Source organism: Pelophylax lessonae (genome assembly GCF_965119305.1).
Source record: "Pelophylax lessonae genome assembly, chromosome: 13".
Lineage (NCBI taxonomy): Eukaryota > Metazoa > Chordata > Amphibia > Anura > Ranidae > Pelophylax > Pelophylax lessonae.
The window spans coordinates 62079521-62106217 of record NC_138780.1 but is presented as its reverse complement, the minus strand read 5'-3'; the positions used below and the strand labels follow the sequence as shown (position 1 = coordinate 62106217).

At 45.9% G+C, this 26697-nt stretch overlaps 1 protein-coding gene across 8 annotated transcripts in view; it reads right to left on the bottom strand.

The window, feature by feature from the left end:
- PACS2 (phosphofurin acidic cluster sorting protein 2) overlaps positions 1–26697 on the bottom strand; it is a 1277570-nt gene that overhangs the window by 565926 nt on the left and 684947 nt on the right. For 7 of the 8 annotated variants that reach the window (XR_014224766.1, XM_082242585.1, XM_082242586.1 and 4 more), the window contains one exon: positions 25326–25394. The exons of the other annotated variant lie outside the window; for it this stretch is intronic. Coding sequence is in view for 6 of the 7 variants with exons in the window: in XM_082242585.1 (XP_082098711.1) it covers positions 25326–25394 (69 nt within the window). In the remaining variant the exon portion in view is untranslated. The remainder of the gene's footprint in view (positions 1–25325; positions 25395–26697) is intronic. 8 annotated transcript variants of the gene reach the window in all.

Genomic DNA, 26697 nt, shown 5'->3' with positions numbered 1-26697 from the left:
ATCTGTGACATGTTGTAGGATAGAGGGGAACCCATCCTTACCATTACAGAGAGGGGCCCGCGTTCACCACAAGACCCGTCAGGGGGAAATGGGGAACATACCGGAACCAGGCGGGCGCCAACTCCTGACAGTACCCCTCTCCACCGAGGTAGGAGGGCTGTCGACCAATACGGACGCCGTGACTCATGGTCTTTGGCGTTTCAGCGAGACGTTTAACTCGCAGGGTCAGTCCCCGTCAGTGGGACTATGTCGCGGCCGACCCAGCGCGGAGCTGTGGCCTGCACGCGCTCGTAGGCTGAATTGGGGTGACCACTGGATCTCAACATCCAGCCCGTCGCCCAGTTCAGCTTTCTTGCTTGAAGATCTCACAGGCACACTGGAGAAAAAAGCTGTCTAAAAAATCTTTTCTAAGAAAAAAATTCTGCCAGGACCGAAGATCCCAGCAAGGTATCTAGGTCCTTACTCCTAACTAGACATAAAAAAACTGATTTGCTAGAGCAGGAAGTGAGAGGATATACCCTCTGGGACTGCCCCTAGGGTGTGGCCAGAACGTTTTCTTTCCTGTCTAGTCCTACTCCTGTAGAGGGCAGCATAACCCGAGGGTGTTGAATCACCGAGGACTACGTCTGTCAATGAGCGATAGAGAAAGATAGCTTTATCATCACAGATTACCCGCAGCCGAGCTGGAAACAGCATAGCATACTTCAAATGTTCCACACGTAGGCGCGGTTTAATATCTGTAAAGCGAGAACGAAGCTTTTGTACTTCCGCAGAGAAGTCCAGGAACGCTGCGATGCGGCCATTTTGAAAAGGAAGATTGCCCCGTTCTCGGGTTAACCATTATACAGCATCGCGGTCATAAAAATTAAGAAGTCTAGCGATAAGAGTGCGTGGAGGGGAGCCCTCGGGTGGGCGACGAGCCAGCATGCGATGAGCTCTCTCTCACTGCAAACATGACAGAAAAGGCTTCCCTGCTAAAGTGCTTTATCAATAAGTTCTCCAAAAATGTGGCAGCATCCGAGCCCTCCGCACCTTCAGGCAACCCGATAAAACGCAGATTACTGCGGAGTGCCCTATTTTCCAGGTCGTCCTACTTCTGTGCTAATTGCTGGAGTCTGTAGTATGTTGAAGAGGGTGTAAAACATCCTCAGCTCTGCTAATTCTGGTCTCTGTCTCAGTCACCCTGTCTCTCAATTTAACCATGTCTTGCCGGATAAGTAATACATCTATTTTTACCTCCTCAATCTTAGTTCTGAGTATGGTTTGACAGGTAGCTATGGCCTCCAGGACACAGGCGGTGTCTGCAGCTGGAGTCTCCGATGGAATGGCTCCATTTTGGGCCTCTGTATCCCGATCCAGGCGGCGGAATTTATCGAGCTGTTGTATAGCCGGTCTCCCCAACAATTAAATGCCGATGTATAAGCAGTTTGAGGCACCCAGGATAGTAGAACATATAGCAGGAGCAGAGCTCAGCTCATGTGTGTCCTACACCATTGCCGTCCAGGCCCCGCCTCAAGGAATTGTACTCTTAAGAGTGATTTCCTCAGACAATCACAGGTTTTGAAGGAAAGATTTATAGCAAAAGGTTATAGATCGGAAGTCTTAGAGTCCATTATTACTGAAGTGTCCTGTGTAGATAGGGCCAAATTATTAGCTGAATCCAATAGGAATAGAAACAATTCACAGTTACATAGTTAGTGAGGTTGAAAAAAGACACAAGTCCATCTGGCTCAACCAACAAAAAACAAAAACAAATAAAAACAGTAATGAAAACCCAACCATACAATCCCATATACACAATCCTATACCCGCAGTTGATCCAGAGGAAGGCGAAAAAACCCCAGCAAAGCATTACCCAATATGCAACAGCAGGGGAAAAAAATTCCTTTCTGATCCCCCGAGAGGCAATCGGATATTCCCTGGATCAACTTTACCTATAAATATTAGTACCCACTTATATTAAGTACACCCAGGAAAGAATCCAGGCCTTTTATAAAACAATCTAGTTAGCTAGCCAGAACCACCTCTGGAGGGAGTCTATTCCACATTTTCACAGCTCTTACGGTGAATAAACCTTTCCGTATTTGGAGACTTAATCTCTTTGCCTCTAGACGTAAAGAGTGCCCCCTTGCCCTCCGTGTTGACCTTAAAGTGAACAATTCAAAACCAAGTTCACTATATGGACCCCTTATGTTTTTATACATTTCGATCATATTCCCCCTTAATCTCCTCTCTCAAGAGAGAATAAATTCAGTTCCTCTAATCTTTCCTCATAGCTGAGCTCCTCCATGTCTCTTATCAGTTTGGTTGCCCTTCTCTGCACTTTCTCCAGTTCCAATATCCTTTTTAAGAACTGGTGCCCAAAACTGAACTGCATATTCCAGATGAGGTCTTACTAATGATTTGTACAGGGGCAAAATGATCTCTCCCCCTCTGGAGTCCATGCCTCGGATAATACAGCAAAGGACTTTGCTTGCTTTGGAAACCGCAGCTTGGCATTGCATGCTATTAAGCTTATACATAGTAGGTGAGTTTGAATAAAGACAATAGTCCATCCAGTTTAACCTGTGTAGGTGTGTGTGGACCTATTCATATCTCATACCCCTGAATGTTTCGATCCTTGAGATGTATGTCCAAGAGTCTTTTAAAAGTAGCCATACTCTCCGCAGTAACTACCATTTGTGGCAGCGAATTCCACAGTCTTGTAGCCCTTACAGTAAAGAACCCCCTGCGTAGCTTGAGGTTAAATCTCTTCTCCTCTATACGCATTGTATGACCTCGTGTCCTTGCGACTGAATTTTTTTCTTTTCTATGCTCTTATCCCCGTTGAGGTATTTGTAAATCGCTATCATGTCCCCTCTCAGGCGTCTCTTCTCCAGGGAGAATAAATCTAGTGCTTCTAAACGCTCTTCGTAATTAAGGTCTTCTTATCCCCTAATAAGTTTTGTTGCCCTTCTCTGTACTCTCTCAAGCTCCAATACATCCCTTCTGAGGACTGGCGACCAGAACTGGAGAGAATACTCCAGATGTGGTCAGACCAGGGTTTTATAAAGTGGTAGGATTATAGTTTTATCTCTGGAATACATCCCCTTCCTTATGCATGCCAAAATTCTACCGGCTTTGGTAGCTGCAGCTTGACATTGCATGCTATTGCCTAATCTATCTTCCACTAAGACTCCCAGATCTTTCTCCATTTTTTATACCCCCAGAGGTTCCCCCCCTAGCTTGTATATTGCTTTTATGTTATCGGTCCCTAAGTGCAATACCTTGCACTTATCTACATTAAACCTCATTTGCCATGTAGTTGCCCACTCTGTTATTTTGCTCAGGTCATTCTGCCAGATTTCTGCCTCATGATGTGAAGTTATTGCCCTGCTCAATTTTGTGTCATCTGCAAAAACTGAGATCGAGCTACTGATTCCATCCTCAATGATTTTTATGAATAAATTGAACAAAACTGATCCCAGAACTGAGCCTTGGGGGACCCCACTTACCACCCCAGACCAGTCAGAGTATGCATTGTTTATTACCACTCTTTAACCAGTTCCGTGTCCAAGAGCAAACCTTGTGGTCGATGCTGGTCGCCCTTAATTTATAAATCAATCTTTAGTGGGGGAACTGTATCAAACACCTTATCAAAATCCAGGTACACCACATCCACAGGTCTCCCACTGTCTAGCTCACAACTAATCTCCTTGTAGAATGTTAAGAGATTGGTTTGACAAGAACGCCCATTTGTAAACCCGTGCTGATTACTGCTGCTGATGTTGTTTTCTTTAGCAAACTCTTGGATATAGTCCCTTATCATCCCCTCCAGAAGTTTACATACTATTGACGTCAGGCTGACCGGCCTATAATTTCCCGGGACATGCCTCTGCCCTTTTTTGAATATCGGTATCACGTTAGCTTTTCTCCAGTCACTTGGTACATTTCCTGTCAAAATACTGTCAGCAAAGATCAGCAACAGTGGTCTAGATATAACCTTACTGAGTTCTTTGAGTACTCTCTGATGTACGCCATCCGGGCCTGGTGATGTATTTGTGTTAATGTTATCCAGCCTTTCCCTGATTTCACCCTCTGTTAGCCATAGCGGCAAGTCCTGTGAAGTCCTGCTAACCAAACCGTCATAGTCAGTGTACCCCTTATTTTCTTGTGTAAAGACTGAGGAGAAGAAAGCATTAAGCACCGTTGAATTATCCGTATCCTCTGTAAACATCCTCCCATCATCGTTAATTATGTGTGCAACATGCTCTGACCTCATTTTTTTGCTGTTGATATATTTAAAGAATTTCTTAAGGTTCTTTTTACTATCCTCCACTATTTGTCTCTTGAAGTTGATTTTAGCCATTTTGATTTCGGATTTACATTTCTTATTTAATTCCTTGTATAGCTGGAAAGCCGATAACATCCCCTCCGATTAATATTTCTTGAAGGCCATTGTTTTCCCCTAATAAGTTTATTTACATTACAGCTAAGCCAGCCAGGTTTGGCTTTGGCTCTTTTAAATTTATTTCCCATTGGAATGCACTGTGAGATGCTTTTGTTTAATATGTTCCTAAAGCATTCCCATTTTTCCTCTGTGGTCAGTGTTCCTAGGGTTTGGTCCCAGTTTATTTCCTCTATCATTAAGCACAGTTTGGGAAAGTTTGCCCTTCTGAAGTTTAGGGTTCTTATGTTCCCCTCATGCCTTGCTATGTTGTGATTTACACTAAATGTGATCGTCCTGTGATCGCTAGAACCCAGGTTGTCGCGGACTTCTACATCTGAGATTAGATCTGGGTCATTAGTAATTAATAGATCCAACACTGCATTCATTCTATTAGGAGAATCCACAAACTGAGACATGTAGTTGTCCTGTAAGGTTTCCATAAAGAGACGGGCCTTTAGTAAGTGTGCAGTCCCCTCTTCCCAGTTAATGTCGGGATTGTTAAAGTCCCCTAGTATGATGACTGGCCCCAGCTTTGCCACGCTATCCAACATTGACATAAATTCCAACTCTACCTCCTCCCTTTTGTTAGGTGGCCTATAACAAACCCCCGCAATTACTTTCCCCTTTTCACCTATAGCTATACCCACCTCCTAGCTATACCCACACAGATTCTAACTCCGTACTCATCCCTTCCATAATATCACTCCTTTCTACCACCCTCACATTATTCCTGACATAGAGACATACCCCTCCCCCTCTTTTTCCTTCCATGTCCTTCTGATACACAGAATACCTTGGATATTGGCCAGCCAGTCGTGTGAGGAGTCAAACCAAGTTTCTGTAATTCCCACAAGGTCTATGTCCTCCTCATGTATTAACATTTCCAACTCATCCATTTTATTAGCTAGGCTCCTTGCATTTGCATATATCCCTCTTAGTTTTGTGGAAGTTGATATTGAATAGTGCTTAATTCCATTTCTGTTTGGTCTGGTTTGTCCGCACAGACCCCCCAATTTTAGACGCTACGGACCTGCTGTCGCTTCTGCCACCAATAATACTCAGCTCCCTCCTAACTGACTCTACCACTGGGCCCTCCCCCCTTCCTCCTAGTTTAAAAGCCCCTCCAACTTGGTGGCCATCTTTCTCCCCAGAAGAGCTGTACCATCCCCATTAAGGTGCAGCCCGTTCTTACTAAAGAACCGGTAGCTGACTGAGAAGTCAGCCCAGTTCTCCCGGTATCTTATGATCTACCAGAACACCCAGATCCTTCTCCGCTATGTATTCCCCCAGTTCTACTCCCCCTAGTATGTATGATGCATGCATATTCTTAGCCCCCAAGTGCATAACTTTACATTTATCAACATTAAACCTAATTTGCCACATAGTTGCCCAATGAAACAGAGCATTGAGGTCAGCTTGTAAGTTGGAGACATCCTGTAAATAAGTTATTCCACTGCAAAGCTTGGTGTCATCTGCAAAGACTGAAATGGTACGTTTAATCCCTAACCCTATATCATTTATAAAGATATTAAAAAGTAAGGATCCCAACACTGAACCTTGGGGTACACCACTAATAACCTTAGACCATTCAGAGTAATAATCATTAACCACTACTCTCTGAATTCTATCTTTTAGCCAATTTTTTATCCATTTACAAACTGACCTTTCCAAGCCTGTAGACTTTACCTTACACATTAGCCGTGAGTGGGGAACTGTGTAAAACGCTTTTGCAAAATCCAAGTATACTACATCCACAGCCACCCCTCTGCCCAAGGTTTTACTTACCTCCTCATAAAAAGAAACCAGGCTTGTTTGCCAACTTCTGCCTTTCATGAATCCATGCTGTCTGTTGCTTAAAATATTTTTTTCCAGGAAGAACTCATCTATGTGGTCTTTTATTAAACTCTCCAGTATCTTCCCGAATATAGAAGTTAAACTAACAGGTCTTTAGTTACTTGGCAAAGACTTTGATCCCTTTTTAAATATACAGTAGGCACCACATTGGCCCTACGCCAATCCAGTGGTACTATTCCAGTCCTTAACGAGTCCCTAAAAATTTGAGACAAAGGATTTGAAATTACAGCGCTCAATTCTTTTAGGATGCTTGGGTGGATGTCATCTGGTCCAGGCGCTTTATTCACCCTTATTCTGTCTAAATATTTCTGAACCATATCACTTTTGAGCCATTGTGGGTCATTTGGGGCTGTGTCAATATCATCCTCATTATGGTCATAAGCTCCCCCATGCTCCTTTGTATACACAGAGCTGAAGAAAGTATTTCATAAATTTGCCTTCTCTTTGTCCTCAGTCACCCACTCCTGATTATTTTGCAAAGGGCCTACATGCTCAGACCTAACCTTTTTACTATTAATATATTTGAAGAATTTTTTTGGGGTTTGTCCTACTATCTTTTGCAATCTGTCGTTCATTTTGAATTTTTGCGTCCTTGATTTCCTTTTTACGTATTCTGTTATATTATTTGTAACAATTAAACAATGATAGGGTTCCATAATTTTTATATTTTTTTAAAAGCTCTTTTAATTTTATTTATAGCTTTTTTAACTTTGGGCGTGAGACACATAGGTTTTATTTTAAGCCTTTTAAACTTCTTACCCATGGGAATATACTTTGCAGTGAGTTTGCATACAGTCTTTTTGAAAATTTCCCATTTCTGTTCTGTGCTCATCGATGCCAATATTCCCTCCCAGTCTAAATCCTGGAGAGCAGCCCTCATCCTTGGAAAATTTGCTCTCTTAAAGTTAAGTGTTTTCGTATTTCCTGTATGCGTTTTTTGCTTACAGCTAACATTTAATGAAATCATATTGTGGTCACTGCTACCCAGATGTTCTTTTATATGAACATTATTATTAGGCTCTGCATGGTTTGAGATTACCAGGTTCAACAGAGCATCATTTCTAGTGGGGGGCCTCAATAGACTGCACCATAAAATTGTCTTTATTAACACTGTCCCAGCCCTTGCAGCCCTTTCCATCTGTGCCAGGAGCGGAGTCTCCACCTCCTCGTTAATACTGGGAGGTCTATAACAAACTTTAAAGATAATCTTTGTATTACACACACCCATGTACATTTTAACCCATACTGCTTCAGAGTCCGCACACTCTCCATCAACTAGGTCCTCTTTCACACTAACTTTAAGATCACTTCTCACATAGAGACAGATAACACCAGGGGCAGACTGGGCAACTTTCAGCCCAGGGGGCAAGTACAAACCAGAGGCCCATGGTGCAGCGACTTAGCCCCCTCCCTCTTTCCCTCTTCCCGTCCTCCTCCTGGCCCCCATTCCAGGCTGGAGCTCTGCTACAGGTATTCTCTACTCACCCCCAGGCTGAATCTGGGTTCCCAACCTGGCCAGCAGGAGGCAGTTTGAGGGAGCTGGGACAGCTTGGTTGGGGCTTGCCAGGGAAGAAGAGTCTGAAGTGGGGCACGGAACCGTCCTCGGCTCAGACACAGTTTACATCAGCCATGCTGGGGGTGGGGAGGCCTGCGCTCTGTCCTTGTCTTCATCCTGCACTCAGTAATTCAGTGGCAGAGACTTTTTACTTCTCTTCATCTGAGGCATGTCTGTGGCAGACTTTTTACAGGACATCAAAGCGGCCCAGGGGGCAATTGCCCCCCTGCCCCTTGGCCCAGTCCTCCCCTGGACACCACCACCCCTCCATTTTACCCTGACTTTCCAAAAGAGAGCATAGCCAGGAATATTAATAGCCCAGTCATGTGAAGAATGAAGCCAAGATTCAGCAATACCAATTAAATCATAGTTCTCCTCGTGCACCAGAGCTTCCAACTCACCTATTTTGCACCACAGACTTCTGGCATTGGTGAACAAACACTTTAATTCATTGTCACATTTTGCACACTTATTTTGCATATTTTTAATTTTGGTACAAATAGTACCATTTCTAATGGTTGTTTGTAACATGTGAACCTTCTTATCCCTGCCATAACTCTCCCCCCATCTTTCCCCATTCCACCCACCAATAGGGGCTGACCCCTATATGACCTGTCTGCCCCATTATAATCACCCTCCCCCCCTCAATCCTAGTTTAAAAACTCCTCCAGCCTTCCCATAAACCTCTCCCCTAGCACAAAAGACCCCCTTCCATTTAGGTGGAAACCATCCTTAGCATATAGGTTGCACCCCAATGAAAAGTGAGCCCAGTGCTCTAAAAACCCAAATCCCTCCTTCTTACACCAGGTCTTTAGCCATGCATTCAGCTCTCTAATGTCCCCCTGTCTTTCCTGTGTTGCGCATGGCGCAGATTTTACGAAATGTTCCCTGTTCACTGAGTTCTCCATTCAACATAATAAACAAATCAAAAATATCTTTTATAAATATTTGGATGTATTAAAAAATGATCGTGTTCTAGGTCCCATCCTTCCTGAACAACCAGTTGTCACCTTTAGAGTTGCTCCTTTGTTAAAAGGAAGGCTGGCTCCTAATGTCTTGGATCCACCTGTTAAACCAAAATTCTTTCATGACCTGGTTGAATTTTTTCCTTGTCGGAAATGTGGGGTGTGCAAGTTAAACTGACAGTAGAAAGAAATTTACATCCTTTCAGTCCACAGTCACCAATTCCATTTTCCATATAAAATTTTTTCCACTTGTACCACCACTCATGTGGTCTATTTACTAACATGCCCATGCAAGAAACAATATGTGGGCTGTACCATCAGATCTTTCACTGTAAGGGTTAATGAACACATTTCAAATATCATCAAGGGTAAAACCAACCACAGTGTCCCTAAACATAACCTGTATCATTACCATAAAGACCCCCTCAAGGGTACATTATTTCAGATCATAGACCATTTTGTAGCCCCTTAGAGAGGTGGTTCCACCAAACGTGGTGTCTCACGTCGTGAGACCTATTGGATTTATACCCTCAAGTCCTATTAACCATATGGACTTAACATCGAATGGGACATTAATGCCTTTATTAACTGCTTCCGGACCGCCTGCTGCCTTTTTACTGCGGCAGTGCGGCCCTCCTGCGTGAACCGACATAGACCTACATCGGTCACGCGAAGGCAGCTAGGGGGCATGATAATGGAATGATCACAGAGCCCCTGTGATCCTTTTATATTGGATCACAGGTCTCTATGATCATTTCAAAAGCCATGCCCCCCACAATTAGAATCACTCCCCTAGGCTCACATTTAAGCCCTTAATCACCCACAATGTTAACCCCTTCCCTGCCAGTGTCATTATTACAATAACCGTGCATATTTTTAGCACTGATTACAGTAGTATTGTCACTGGTCCCCAGAAAGTTGTCAAAAATGTCATATAGGGGTCCGATCTGTCCACCGCAATGTCGCAGTCCTGCAAAAAAAATCGCAGATTGCCGCCATTACTAGTAAAAAAAAAAAAAAAAAAAGACAAATCTTTCCCGTAGTTAGTAGACACAATAACTTTTGCGCAAACCAATCAAAATACGCTTATTACGATTTTTTTTACCAAAAATATGTAGCAGAAAACAAATTGGCCTAATATGTTAAAAAAACTGGATTTTTGACTTACCGTAAAATCCTTTTCTCTTAAGCTCATTGACAGACGCAGACTTCTTGATTAATATCAGTAGGGATATACTGCCCCCTACAGGAGTAGGACACTAGGCAGGAAAAAAAGTTCTGGCCACACCTATGGGCAGTCCCAGGGGGTATATCCTCTCTCTCCCTGCATAGGATGTCAGTTATGTAACAAAGCAGTGTCAGAGACTCATACCAACCCAACTCAAAATAGAGGGGCGGGTCCTACGTCTGTCAATGAGCTTAAGAGAAAAGGATTTTACGGTAAGTCAAAAATCCAGTTTTCTCTGTCGCTCATTGACAGACGCAGACTTCTTGATTAATATCAGTAGGGACGTCCCAAAGCAGTGCCACAAATGAGGGGTGGGATAACAGAAAAATAAATCCAATCCAGAAGGCCCAACCGGAGCCAACCAGAAGCCTTGAGGACTCATCGAACAAAGGGATGAGACCTAACTGAAAAAGGAACAAAAACCCCTGAGGTAGACCAACGGTCCCCTCAAACAGCGGCCTGCAAAACCTTGCGGCCAAAATAGGCATCCGCTGATGCCAGCACATCATCTTCATAAAATTTTGTAAAGGTATGAACCGACCACCAGGTAGCTGCCTTGCAAACCTATAGCACCGACGCCTGATGGCGGAAGGCCCAGGAAGCACTAAGCGCCCGAGTGGAGTGCGCCTTAACAGGGAACGGAGGAACCTGACCTTTAAATAGAATAAGCCTGTACCACCGTCTGTCTGATCCATCTGGAGATAGTCGCAGCAGACGCAGGCAACCCCTTTCTAGGGCCATCCGTGATCACAAAAAGTGAATCAACCTTACGAAAAGAATCAGTAGTAGCCAATTACACCCTGATCGCCCGAACCACATCCAAGGAGTGTAATGCAAACTCCCGAGGATGACTGGGCTTAGGACACAGGGAAGGCAATACAATATCCTCATTCAAATGAAAATCGGAAACCACCTTAGGAAGGAAGGATGGATTCGGACGAAGAACCACCTTATCCCTATGAACCACCAGATATGGGGAACGACAGGACAACGCGGCCAGTTCCGACATCCTGCGTGCCGAAGTGATGGCCACCAAAAAGGCCACCTTTTGGGATAAGGTAAGCAAGGGAATCTCCCTAATATTTTCAAAGGGAGGTTTATGGAGAGCCGACAACACCAAATTAAGATCCCAGGGCGGCAAGGGCGCGCGCACCGGAGGAGACAAGTGCCACACCCCCTGGATGAAACTCCGCACCAAGGAATGAGTAGCCAGTGGCCTCTGGAAGAAGATTGCCAATGCTGAGACCTGACCCTTGATAGTGCTCAAGGCCAGTTTCTGCTCAACCCCCCGTTGCAGAAAAATGGATTTTTGTATGATCTTACCGTAAAATACTTTTCTCTTAAGCTCATTGACAGACATAGTCCTCCTTGATTAATATCAACTCGGGTTATACTGCCCTCTACAGGAGTAGGACTAGACAGGAAAGAAAACGTTCTGGCCACACCTTAGGGGCAGTCCCAGAGGGTATATCCTCTCACTTCCTGCTACAGGATATCAGTTATGTCAAAAAGCAGTGTCAGAGAATTTAACCCAACCCAACTCAAAAACAGAGGGGCGGGTACTACGTCTGTCAATGAGCTTAAGAGAAAAGGATTTTACGGTAAGATCTTACAAAAATCCATTTTTCTCTGTCGCTCATTGACAGACGTAGTCCTCCTTGATTAAGATCAACTCGGGACGTCCCAAAGCAGTGCCACAAATGAGGGGTGGGATAACAGAAATCAAAATCCAGAAGGCCCAACCGGAGCCAACCAGAAGCATCAAGGACTCATCGAGCAAAAAGATGAGACCTATGTGAAAAAACCCAACAAACCCTCGAGGTAGACCAACGATCTCCTCAAATTGCGGCCTGCAAAACCTTGCGGCCAAATGAGGCATCCGACGATGCCATCACATCAACTTTATAAAATTTTGTAACGGTATGTACCGACGACCAGGTGGCCGCCTTACATACCTGGACCACTGACGCCTGATGGCGATAGGCCCAGGAAGTACTGAGCGCTCGAGTGAAGTGCGCCCTAACAGGGAACGGAGGATTCCGACCCTTAATAGAATAAGCCTGTACCACTGTCTGACTGATCCATGTAGATATGGTCACGGCAGACACAGGCAACCCCCTTCAAGGGCTATCCGTGATCACAAAAAGTGAGTCCGTCTTACGAAAACCACTTTAGGAAGGATGGATTCGGAAGAAGAACCACCTTATCCCTATGAACCGACGATCAAGTAATCGCCTTGAAAACCTGGACCCCTGACGCCTGATGGTGGAAGGCCCAGGAAAAACTAAGTGCCCGAATAGAGTGCGCCTTAACAGAGAACGGAGGATTCCGACCCTTAATAGAATAAGCCTGTACCACCGTCTGTCTAATCCATTTGGAGATAGTCGCGGCAGATGCAGGCAACCCCTTTCTGGGGCCATCCGTGATCACAAAAAGTGAATCCGTTTTACGGAACAATTCCGTAGTCTTCAGGTATACCCTGATTGCCCGAACTACATCCAAGGAATGCAACGCACATTCCCGAGGATGATTGGGCTTAGGACACAAGGAAGGTAGCACAATATCTTCATACAGATGAAAATCTGAAACCACCTTAGGAAGAAAGGATGGCTTCGGATGAAGAACTACCTTATCCCTATGAACCACTAGATATGGGGAATGGCATGATAATGCAGCCAGTTCTGACACCCTGCGTGCAGAAGTGATAGCCACCAAGAAGGCCACCTTCTGGGATAATGTAAGCAAGGGAATCTCCCTGATATTTTCGAAGGGAGGTTTCTGCAGAACCGACAAAACCCAATTAAGATCCCAGGGCGGTAAGGGCGCGCGCACTGGCGGAGCCAAGTGCCGCACCCCCTGGATGAAATTCCGCACCAAGGAATGAGTAGCCAGCGGCTTCTGAAAGAAGATTGCTAACGCTGAAACCTGACCCTTGATAGTGCTCAAGGATAGTTTCTGCTCAACCCCCTTTTGCAGAAAAGCCAAAATTCAGGTCACCAAATAGGTACGTGGGGGAAATCCCAACGATTCATACCACGCAATATAAGTCTTCCATGTGCGATAGACTTTGCTGGAAGTCGCTTTCCTTGCTTTAATTAGAGTAGGAATAACTGAAGCTGACAATCCTCTGTCCTTCAGTACCTGGGTCTCAATGGCCAGGCCGTTAAAGCCAGCGACTGTAAAGCACGATGGAAGATCGGTCCTTGATACCGCAGATCCTCCCTGAGAAGAAGTCTCCAAGGAGCGTCCGCGACTAGTCTGCCCAAGTCGGCGTACCTGGCTTGACGAGGCCAGCCCGGAATTACCAGGATAACTGGAGTTCCCTCCACCTCTATCCTGCGGAGAAATCTCAGCAGTAACTTGAGAAGGGGGAAGACATACAGTAGCTGATACTGCCCCTACGGGGTGCTCAGCGCGTCTGCTGCGTCCACTAGAGGATCGCGGGCGCGAGCCCTGTTGAGCCGACATGCCAACAGATTCATATCCGGGGTGCCCCAATGAAGGGACAGCTGGTGAAATACCTCTGGATGAAGAGACTATTCCTCTTGATCCAGAATCTGACGGCTGAGATAATCTGCCTGTCCACCCCCGGGATGAATATTGCGGAGAGAGCTGGAACAACTGTTCCGCCCAATAAAGAATGTTGGCCACTTCTATGGCCGCCAGGGCACTCTTGGTGCCCCTTGGTGATTGACATAAGTCCTGACCGTGGCATAGTCCGATTGGATCCGAACCGGGCTGCCCTGGAGCTGCTCGGTCCAGTAAATCGGACAAAGTTTGATCGCTCTCAGTTCCAACACATTTATCGGTAACCTGGAATTTATCAGAAGAAATTACTTCCCCTGGCTGAGCATCGGAGACCGAAGCCACCAGACCAGAGCCTCCCTGGTCCGCTCGCTCAATCGGATCCAATTGTCCAGGGAATCGGGATTCCGATTCCATTTGAGAAGAATCTCCTCTTGGAGAATTCGGGTATGAGACTGGGCAAACGGTACTGCCTCTAAGGAGGCGACCATCAGTCCCAGCCAGTTGACGGACAGCAACATCCGAATCATTGACTGAATCTTCTGGAGTTTCTCCGCATGGAGAAACACTCTTGCCAAGGATGTATCCAAAATTAGGCCCAGATAGTTCAGTGTCCTGGTGGGAACCAGCCTGTGAAGATGGGGATATGAAGATAGGCATCCTAAATGTCTATGGACGCCAGGAGATCCCCCTGATGCAGGGAGGCCACCACTGTACGGATGGACTCCATCTCTCCCAAGACCAGAGTTGGACGCACCTAGCCCTTTTTCCTGGGCATTGTGAACAGGTTCGACTAGAACCCCTGAAACTGTCCAAGGAATGGGAACTACCACTCCCTGTTGCATCAAGCTGTCCCCTGCAAAGCTTTTTAAGCGACCCGGGGATGTCGAATGTTGGAAGGGAAGAATCGCACCGGTGGAAGTGATCGAAACTCGATCTTGTATCCCAACCGTATGACCTCGCGAACCCCTTTATCCGGGATTCTGGAAAGCCATGGATCCGGAAACCGGTGAAGACTTCCCCCCACCCTAGAGGTGGGGGCCCATTCTGTCAATCCAACAGTGGCTTTATTTAGTCTGGAAATCGGTCACTATTGGTGGTACTGTCCATCTTATAATGAGGGATACCTCAAACTGATAGCGCCTAGCAATGCGTTTGGAAATAGCAGGGGTTCGTTTTCGGACGACCCCATTTGGGCAAGGGAAACCCTTCGCCATCTTGGTAGGCTTGCTAGTCCAAAAAAGGAATATCAGTCTCAGCTACCTCTGCCGGTGTAATCTCAAGATTTAAGGTTTCCCAGACAGACACAACTAGTGCCTCGACCAACGCTTCTTGTGCTATGGCAGAGGCAGAAGCGTCCTCCTCACTGTCTGAGGAGACCGTACCTGAGACAGCAACCCCAGAAAAGGGGCTGCAATGACCAGCTCAGAATTCGTATCTGAAGTATCAGATGAAAAAAGGGGTAGGCGGGGGTCGCTTTTCTTGACCCCCGTCCCTGACAGGCTACCTCCACCCGGGATAGCAAAGACTCCAAAACTGCTGATAATGCATCATCACAAGTGGGGTACTGGAGGGTCCTGCGGCCACCTCGAGGGGATCAGGTGGGGATACATGTGTGGCAGGGTTCATGATTAACAAGACACTTGCCATCAAACACAAAAAATTAATTGCAAGAAAAAACATTTTTCTTTTTTTTTTTTTTTTACTTAGTCCCCCAGCGCAATAGCGCCCCTCAGTGTACCTGCTTGGACCCCTCAGAGAGAGAGAGAGAGAGAGACGCCAAGGCTCACCTGATGCACAGAAGTTTCTTATCAACCTGCTTCCAGCACTGTCTGTTACAGACAGGAAGTCTTTGGCTTGCTTTCCCGGGCCGAGGAGGCGGCTCCGCCCCTTTACACGCCTTCCGGCGCCTCCCAATTACTCCTCGAGGTGTTTGGTCACCTCAAACATGGCCGCCCCCATGCTTGAGACACGAGGCTACGCCAATATGGCGGCCTCGTGCGATCTGCAGGAAAAATGGCGGCGGCCTGTGGAGGATAGAGGCGGCTTGAGCAAAGTAGCAGCGGCCTGCGGGAGTGTGCGCTCGGCCTGTGCGGCCTGCGGGAGGCTGTGCGGCCTGCGGAGGTGACCGGCTTTATGGAAGGATGGCGACCTGCGGATGTGGTAATCCAGGCATAGGCATCAGCCTGTATATACATTATGTCAGGTAGGATGCCTCTATACCTTAATAGTAATGCCTTTTAGCAGTCTGCCACTGACTTCAGTCATCTCCCTTATAGTGTCATATAGTGACTATAGATAGTCAGCTCCCAAACCAAGCTTTTAAGAGGGGGATTAATGACACCTGTTAGGATCACGTCCATCCATCCCAGAGAGGGGCCCGCGTCCACCAACAAACAAAGAGGGGGAACATTTACTCACCATACCGGAACCAGGCAGGCACCAACTCCTGACAGAACCCCTCTCCACCGGAGTGGGGGGGCTGTCGACCAATCTGGACGCCGTGACTCCACTGGTCATTGGCGTCCAGGCGAGACGTTTAACTGGCAGGGTCAGTCCCCGTCCAGTGGGACTATGTCGCGGCCGACCCAGCGCGGAGCTATGGCCTGCACACGCTCGTAGGCTGAACTGGGGCGACCACTGGATCTCAACATCCAGCCCGTCGCCCAGTTTCAGCGTACTTGCTTGAAGATCTCACAGGAACACTGGAGAAGAAAAGCTGCCTAAAAAAGTATTTCTAAAAAATCTTGCCAGGACCAAAGATCCCAGCAAGGAACTTAGGTCCTTACTCCTAACTAGACAGAAAAAAACTGATATCCTGTAGCAGGAAGTGAGAGGATATACCCTCTGGGACTGCCCCTAAGGTGTGGCCAGAATGTTTTCTTTCCTGTCTAGTCCTACTCCTGTAGAGGGCAGTATAACCCGAGTTGATATTAATCAAGGAGGACTACGTCTGTCAATGAGCGACAAAGAAAAGCCAATATCCGAGCCACTGAGTAAGAACGTGGAGGAAACCCAAGGGATTCACACCACGCGATATAAGACTTCCATGTGCAATGATAGACCTTTCTGGAAGTCGCTTTCCTTGCGTTAATCAGAGTAGGTATAACTGAAGCAGACAAACCCCTGTCCTTCAGCACCTGGCTCTCAACAGCCAAGCCGTCAAAGCCAGCGATCGTAAAGCAGGATGGACGATCGGTCCCTGATACGGCAGATCCTCCCTGAGAGGAAGTCGCCAAGGAGCGTCTGCGACCAGCCTGACCACGACTGCATATCAGGCCCGATGAGGCCAATCCGGAGTCACAAGGATGACTGGAATTCCCTCCGCCTCTATCCTGTGAAGAAGTTTCGGTGACAACTTGAGAGGAGGAAAGGCATACAGCAGCTGGTACTGCCCCCACAGAGTATTCAGTGCGTCTGCGGCGTCCGCCAGAGGATCGCAGGCGCGGGCTACAACCCTCTGCACCTTTCTGTTGCGCCGAGATGCCAACAGATCCACGTCCGGGGTGCCCCAATGAAGGCACAACTGGTGAAACACCTCTGTCTGAAGAGGCCATTCCCCTTGATCCAGGGTCTGACGGCTGAGAAAGTCCGCCTGTCAATTTTCCACACCCAGAACGTAAACTTCAGAAAGAGCCGGAACAAACTGTTCCGCCCAAAACCTGCCGGCCACTTCCACGGCCGCCAGAACACTCTTGGTGTCCCCTTGATGATTGACATAGGCCACGGCCGTGGCATTGTCCGACTGAATCCAAACCGAGCAGCCCTGAAGGTGCTCGGTCCGGTGAACCAGGCAAAACCTGATCGCTTTCAGTTCCAACACATTTATCGATAACCTGGATACTTTCGGAAAAAAGGGCTTCCCCTGACTGAGCATCGGAGACCGAGGCCCCCAAACCAGAAACTACCTGGTCCGCTCGCTCAGCCGGATCCGATTGTCCAGGGAATCGGAATTCCAGTTCCATTTGAGAAGAATGGAGAGTCCGCGTATGACACTGAGCCTGCAGAGACTCCTCACAGAAGAGGAGGTCGTCCAGGTAGCCCAGGACCGATAAGCCCCGCTGCCGCAACAACGCCAGGACTGGGGCCCAAACTTTTGTGAAGACCCGGAAAGCAGAGGCAAGACCAAAGGGTAACGCCACAAACTGATAATGGTCCGCTCCCACCGCAAAGCGCAGATACCGCTGGTGTCCTGCGTAAATGGGAACGTGAAGATAGGCACCCTCTATGGGCACCCTTTGCATCCAGTGCTGCACTGCCCCCAACAGAGCCATTATTCGATTTGGGGACAGTCGCATATTGGAAGGGAAGAACCGCACCAGTAGAAGCGATCGCAACTCGATCTTGTGTTCCGACCATATGACCTCGTGAACCCATTTGTCTTGAATACTGTAGAGCCACGGGTCCGGGAACCGGAGAAGACATCCCCCCACCCTTAATCTGGGTGGGGGCGCACCTTCAGGCTGAAGCGGTCTTATCCTCAGGTCTGGAAGGACCGGATTTTTGCTTACCAGACCAGGGTCTCTTGAAACCCCCGGGGGGCTTTGGAGGACTTTGCCTTATCGCCCGCCCCGGAGGAGCGAAAAAATTTCTTGTGAGCTGTAAAGGAAGGTCCCTGTCTGCGACGAGGTTCCTTACCCTTATTAGCCTGTGGTAGAAAGGTGCTCTTGCCCCCAGTGAGATCCTTAGTAATCTCATCCAAGGTAGCACCAAACAGGCGATCCCCCTGAAAGGGGAGATCAGTCAATGCTTTTTTGGAAGCCTGATCCGCTGACCAGCACTTTAACCATAGCATGCGCCGGAGGACCACCGCCGAGATCGACACACGCCCCAGCATTGGGGCAGCGTCCAGTGCGGCGTCACAAACAAACTGTAGCCCCTGCACTATTTGCTCCAGCAACTCCGGCACGGCAGGAGGGAGACTTCTCCCCTCCAGGTCATGGCGTAATAGCTTGGCCCATTCCGTCAATGTCTGTGAAAGCAGAGCAATGGTAAATACTGGCCTTAAGGCCGATCCTGCCAGGGAGAATATGGAACGGGACACAAATTCCGCCCTACGGTCAACTGGATCCCAAAAGGACGGGGAATCCTCCACCGGGATAACCGTGGCCTTATTTAGTCTGGAAACCGGCGGATCCACCGCAGGTGGCACAGTCCATTTTTTAAGGAGGGTCTCTTCAAACGGGTAGCGCCTAGCAATCCGTTTAGGCATCCCAGGGGGTCGTTTTGGATGGGCCCACTCATCTTTAATAATATCAAAGCATTTAGGAAAGGGAAACACCTTTTCCACCTTGGAGGGCTTGCGAGTGCCAAAGGCAACTTCCGTCTGAACTGTCTCCACTGATGCAACCTCCAGTTTTAGGGTCTCCCAGAATGACATAATCAGTGCGTCCACCAGTGCCTTGTCCTGTGCTATGGCAGAGGCAGGGAGGTCATCCTCATTGTCAGAGGAGACGGGGTGCGGGACATCAACCCTAAAGGAGGAACCCGCAGCAGCAGCGACCGGCTCAGAATCAGAGTCTGAGGCATCAGACAAGACAGGAGTAGGCGGGGGTCGTTTTTTTAGCCCCCCGTCCCTGACAGGCCACCTCCACCCGGGACACAAATGACTCCAGGACCACCGAAAGTGCATCAATGGTGAGCGGAGAATCGGAGGGCCCTGCGGCCACCTCGAGGGGATCAGATGGGGACACATGTGCAGCAGGGTCCAACTGGAGAAAAAAGCTAACTAAAAAAAGATTCATCTAAAAAAGCTTGCCAGGACCAGAGATACCAGCAAGGAACTTAGGTCCTTACTCCTGACTAGGCAGAAAAAAACTGACATCCTATGCAGGGAGAGAGAGGATATACCCCCTGGGACTGCCCATAGATGTGGCCAGAACTTTTTTCCTGCCTAGTGTCCTACTCCTGTAGGGGGCAGTATATCCCTACTGATATTAATCAAGAAGTCTGCGTCTGTCAATGAGCGACAGAGAAATTTAGATTTTTAAATTTTTTTTTTGAGAATGTTATATAGCAGAAAGTGAAAAAATATTGTTTTTTTTTTTTCAGAATTGTCGCTCTTTTTTGTTTATATCACAAAAAGTAAAAATCGCACAGGTGATCAAATACCACCAAAAGAAAGCACTATTTGTGGGAAAAAAAGGACATCAAATTTATTTGGGTACATCGTCGCATGACCGCACAATTGTCCGTTAAAATAACGCAGTGCCAAATCGCAAAATATGGCCTGGTTATTAACCACTTCTGGACCGGAAGATTTTCCCCCTTAATGACAAGGCCATATTTTGCGATCCTTCTCTTTCTGCTTTTGTACCTAAACAGCAAATGATCACCTACAGATGAGTTCCTTCGCTGAAAGACAATTTGGTCCATAGCGAATTTAAAATAGATAGAAAAGATAGATGTAAAATCTTGGGAACTTTTAGATGTGGCAGATGTAGCTACTGAACATATATGGATACTAGATCACAGGTGATCTTACCAAATGGTAAAAAATTTAGACCTAAACCCTACGTAAACTGTAGGACTCCCGGTGTGGTATACCTACTGACTTGTAAATGTGGATGCAACTACATCGGTAAAACAAAACTAGAATTTTGGCAAAGAATTTACCGCGATTTGACCAGCATTACCAAAAAAAAAACAGATTTAAAATAATGCCCTTGTTCATGGAGACTCCACCCCGAAGGCAAAATTTCTAGCCTTGGACCATATTCATCCTGATCCGAGAGGAGGCGACCTTAACAAAACTTTGCTACAAAGCGAGCCGAGATGGATATTCCATCTCAAAGCTACCTCACCCCCAGGTCTCAATGAACCTTTAACTTCAAACCATACTTGGCTGGCATTCAATCAGGACCTTTCGATTGGCTCTATAGGAATGACTGCCTGTTAGTCAATAAATCATTCCACTATATATAAAGTACTTGCAATATAATATATGTGGATCTTATATGATTCAATCTTTTTGTCTCTTATTGACGCTTTTATTATGTTCATTGAATAAAATGTTTTGTTACATTTATTACTTTGGTCTGTTTCCTATACTCCATGAGTATCAGCAAAATATTTTCTGCGCACTATTTTCAAATTTAACTTTCTATTGACAGGACTGACCTTGACTCTTTTCACGGTTGACAGCTTTATATTTACATTTCAATACCTCATCGCAAAAAGGTTGAGAAACACTAGTCTAGCCTGTAGAGGTCTGTGCTTTCACTCGAATATGCCTCCCTAACAATCACTGACCCACCACCAAACCGGTCATGCTGAACGATGTTACAGGCAGCATAATGTTCTCCACGGTTTCTCCAGACCTTTTCAATTCTGTCACATGTGCTCAGAGTGATCCTTCTCTCATCTGTAAAAAGCACAGGGCGCCAGTGGTGGACCTGCCAATTCTGGTGTTCAATGGAAAATGTCAACCAAGCTCTACATTGCTGGGCAAGGAGCACAGAGCCCACTAGAGGACGTCGGTCCCTCAGGCCACCATTATGAAGTCTGTTTCTGATTGTTTGGTCAGAGACATTCACACCAGTGACCTGCTGTAGGCATTTTGTAGGGCTCTGACAGTGCTCACCCTGTCCCTCCTTGAACAAAGGAGCAGATACTGGTCCTGATGATGGGTTAAGGACCTTCTACTGCCCTGTCTAGCTCTCCTAGAGTAACTGCCTGTCTCCTGGAATCTCTTATATGCTCTTGAGACTAAGCTGGGAGACACAGCAAACCTTTTGGCAATGGCACGTATTGACATTTCATCCTGGAGGAGTCAGACTGCCTGTGCAACCTCTATAGGGTCCAGGTATCACCTCATGCTACCAGTAATGACATTGATCCTAGTCAAATGCAAAACTAGTGAAAAACAGTCAGAAAAGATGAATAGGGAAAAAAAATGTCAGTGGCGTCAACCTGTAAAACCATTTTGGTTTTGGAGGTTGTCTCGTTGTTGCCCATCTAGTGCACCTGTTGTTAAATTCATTAACACCATAGCAGCTAAAACTGATTAACAACCCCACTGCTACTTAACTGACCAGATCAATATCCCAGGAGTTTAATTGACTTGATGCTATACTCTGATTAAAAGTTTTCTTTTAAATTTTTTGAGCAGTGTATATCACCCTCACTCCTGTTCTGAACGTGTTACTGTACTCAACTCCTGCTAATTTTGAACCCACACACCATTAAAACCCCTAGGACACTGGGACGTGTCCCCCCCACATAAGTCAGTCTCTCATATCACCTCTCTCACATTTCTGCTTCTCTTAACCTCTGGAGAGATTTCCCCAAATCCTGGAACGCCATCATTTACCTTTGGAAAACATACACGGCACCCCCTATCCTCTGACAGTAGCCACAACCCACACAATCTGGTTTCTATTCCTCTTCTGCCTAGAACCAGCCTCACCTTTCCCTGTGCCCCTTGGATTTCCCACTCTGTAACAAACTCACCTCTGTCCATGACCTATTTATCCCAAACTCCTTCAACCTACTTGCAACTACTGAGACGTGGCTTCAAGAATCTGACTTTGTTTCTCCTGCTGCCCTCTCCCATGGTGGCCTCTTGTTGACTCACTCTTCCAGGCCTAGTGGAAGGAAAAGGGGGGGGGGTGGGGGGTTGGAATCCTCCTTTCCCCTCAAAGCACTTTTCAGGTTATTCATCCACACCCCCCCCCCCTGTCCCTCTCATCATTTGAAGCTCACTGTATTTATCTATTTTCTCCAGTTTTATTGAGAATTGCTTTGATCTATCGGCCTCCTGCGCCGGTATCAGGCTTCCTTGAAAACTTCTCTGCCTGGCTACCGTACTTTCTCTCTTCTGAAATTCCCTCAATCATTCTTGGTGACTTCATCATCCCTGTTAATCTTAACACTCCTGATACTTCTAAACTTCTCAGCCTAACCGCCTCTTTCGGCCTAAAAAAAATGGATACACGCTTCTACTCCCTCTGATGGTAACGTCCTCACGTTCTCCTACCTATGTACTCCTCACAACCTCTCCAACATTCCTTTTCCTCTCTCTGATCACCATTCTATTAGTTTCACTCTCTCCTTGTCTTCCTCCTCCTTGCCTTCCAACTACCAAACAATTGCCTGTAGAAACCTTCGCCTTCTTAACCCTATCACTTCTTTTTTCTGCTACAGATTGTCTCTATGACAAAATCCTATCCCTGTCTTGCCCAAACATGGCCACCTATGTCTACAACAGTTCACCGTCATCCACCCTAGAAACCTTGGCCCCCCCTCACTACACACAGAATCAGGCTCGACCACTACAACCCCGGCAGACAGACAATACTAGAAGCCTCAAAAAATGTAGCTGCACTCTTTAGCGTCTGTGGCGTAAGACTAAGTCACAGTAAGATTTCAGCCAATATAAATCTGCCCTCCAAAATTACAATTCCTGCCTCCACACCTCCAAGCAGACCTACTTTATCACTCTCATTAATACCCTCTCACACAGTGCCCGTCAACTCTTTTCTATCTTTAATGCTCTACTTCTTCCTCCATTACCTCCACCCACTAACTTACTCAGTGCCCAGGAGATTGCAAATCACTTAAAAAAGAAGATTGCTACAATTTGTGACACGATCTCCACTGTACAGATATCTCCCTCACCTTGCACTCCTTTTCCTACTGCACAATCAATACTGCCCTTGTTTAACGCAGCTACTATAGAGGATGTCACTAAACTTTTTTCACTAAACGCCCACCTAACTTCCTGCCCCCTGTTCCTTCTCAAATACTACGGCCACCATCTGGCTCTATCATACACTCTATAACTTGAATTTTTAACCTTTCCCTCTCTACTGGCATTTTCCCAACCCTCTAAAACATGCACTAATCATTCCTATACTACAAAAGGCCTCACTAGACTCCACCAATCTTGACAACCTAAAACCCAGCTCCTTACTCCCTTTAGCCTCCAAACTCCTTGAACGTCTAGTCTACAACTGATTGAGCGATCACCTTATTGAGAATAACCTTCTTGATCCCCCTCAGTCTGGATTTCACCCGCAGCACTCAACAGAATCGGCTCTCCTAAAACTCACAAATGACTTACTAACAGCTAAAGCCAACATTTTATATTCGGTACACCTACTCTTGGACCTCTCCACTGCCTTTGATACAGTTGACCACCCCCTCCTTCCCAAAAAATTAAATTTGCTTGGTCTCCGTAGCTGCGCTCTCAATTGGTTCAAATCTTACAATCTCACTGCACCTTCAGTGTCACAACTCAACTTCCTCCTCTCAAACTCCTCTTACCATTGGGGTCCCCCTAGGTTCTGTCCTTGGATTTCTACTATTCTCAATTTACACTTTTTCCCTGGGTTAGTTGATAGTCTCCCATGGCTTCCACTACCATTTCTATGCTGATGACACCCAAAGCTATCTCTCTACCACTCAGTTCACCCTATCAGTCTCCTCTGGCATCACTGATTTACAGACGTATCAGCCTGGATGTCACACAACTTCCTCAAACTGAATCTATCTAAAACCGAGCTCATTATATTTCCTCCTCAACATGCCCCTTTCCCTGACATTTCTGTCAAGATCAATGGCACAACTATCAGTTCTTCCACACATGCCAGGGTGCCAGGGGTGGCCTGGACTTTGAACTGTCCTTTCAGGCCCACATCTATTCCCTGTTTAATCATGCCACCCTAACCTCCACAACATCTGTACTACATGCCCTTTTTAATCAATGACACCATCAAGCTTCTAATTCACTTCCTGATTATCTCTCACCTTGACTACTGCAACTCCCTCCGTATTGGATTACCTTTACATAGACTATCCCCCTTTCAGTCCATAATAAAATGTTGCTGCAAGACTCATCCACCTTTCTCTGCCAATCCCTTCACTGCCTTCTACTCGCCCAACAAATAAAATTCAAAGTACTAACAATAGTTTACAAAGCCATCCACAACTCTACCCCCAGCTACATCACTAACCGGCTCTAAAAATATCCACCAAGCCGCTCTCTTTGGTCCTCCCAAGGCCTCCTGTTCTCTAGCTCCCTTGTCTATTCTTCCTATGCTCGCTGATCTGCTGACAGCTTGAAGATTTACTGTTGCTGAAAGGGGAGAAAGCAACAGAAATGATACAGACTGTGCTGAGGGAACACAGATTAGGGAGGGAGAAAAGAAAAGCAGGATAGGTGACAGAACAAACTCTACTGCCAGGGAAACACAAAAAGACTTCAATTTACAAGGTTAGTGTTTTATCTCCCTGGTATTCTCTCCTTTCTCCTTCACTGACAGATCTGTGAACTTCAGCACTGTAAAGCTTCTTCCCTAACTTCGCCGAGACATGCAATCACAGCTGGAAATGTACATATTTTATATGAAGAATGTAATATATCGTTTTTGAGACCAAGTAGAAGGGGAGAGTTTCCAAAAGGGAAGTGACTGCTTGGGTTTTAACAAAATGGTGGCCTCCAACAAGAAGAAACAGGAGCAATGCTGGAGACAATTTATAGCACATAATAATCTTGCAAAATACCAAAAGCGCATTTCTACACATACCAAAAAAAGCCACTGGGTTTAAAACCTTTTATTGAGGTTTTCATTAAAAAGAGGCTATTCTACACAGTAGAAAAAGTGTGAGAACTTATTAGTGGAGACTGTAGTATTCAAACAGCATTAGTTCATTGACAATGTAATAACACCTTCCAAGCCATATGGCTCCAACAACTGTAATTGTTAATGTCACTGGTCATTTCTGTAATTTTAAGATATAGTGCACGTCATACAAAGCATTCCTTACCAATGAAACTGCGTCAGATATGCTGTCAGGATGCTTTGGAAGAGAGGTCTTTCTTTCAGGTATTTCAATCTAGGAAGAAATATGGAAATGAGGTGGACCATGGAAATACTGTTAGTGTAGTCTGTGTACCATAAATTAATACTATAACTATCACCACATAGATACAGCACCATATGAGTCTTTATTGGTAATCAGACATGCAGGTGGGCTGCAGATCCTATATGTATGGATGTATCTATAAGAATGAATAGGATGTTCCAGTTTTCAGTATCAACTAACACAAGCGTGTGCTGTCCATATCATCATATTTATGTGACTATATTGTGGCAGAATGCCACAAATAGGGCCACAAGTCTATGCAACACCCAGGCTCTGTTGGATTCTAGGATGAACGAGTATTGAAAAATGAGCATGTAACCAATCCCTGCTATGTGAAGTTTAACCCCTTCATGATGGAAGGTAAAACAAATCCTAATGTCTGAACACAATTTTGAAACTTTGACATGTGTAGTAAAACTGTACATATCAGCGTACCTGCTTAGTGTATCCAGGTAGTAAATGGTAATAGACTTTTCCTAAATTTCTCAAATTTAAGGTTATCAAATGTATTTAATTTGTCAATTTATTATCAAATGAAAACTAGTCCAAAATAGTAAAAAAAAAAAAAAAAAAAAATAGTCATGGCCAAAAATATTGGCACCCCTGCATTTCTGTCAGATAATGCCCTACTTCGCCCAGAAAATTGTTGCAATTACAAATGTTTAGGCATTCTCATTTCTTTTGTTTGTATTGATATGACGCAAAAAGTGGAGAAACAAAAAGCCCAATTTGACACATTCCATGCAAAACTTAAAGGACTGGACAAAATTATTGGCACCCTCAATTATTTGGTAGCACACCCCTTGGAAAAAGTAACAAATAAATTGCTTCCTGTAACAATAAATGTGCTTCTTACACCTCTCTAATGGAGTTTTGGGCCATTCTTTCGCTAACTGCTCCAGGTCTCTAAAATTGGAAGGGTTCCTTTTCCCAACTTCTGTTTTGAGATCTCTCCACAGGTGCTCTATTAGATTTGGATCTGGACTTATTGCTGGCCAGTTCAGTGCTCTCCATCGTTTTGTCTTGAACCATCTCTAAGTGCTTTTTGATGTGTACTTCGAGTCATTGTCCTGCTGTAAGACCCATGACCTCTGATGGAGTTCCAACTTTATGACACTGGGCCCTACATTGCACCTGAAAATTCTTTGGTAGTTTTCAGATTTCATAATGCCATGCACACGGTCAAGACACCCAGTGCCTGGAGCAGCAAAAGCAACCCTAAAACATCAGTGAACCTCCACCATGTTTGACTGTAGGGACTGTATTCTCTTTT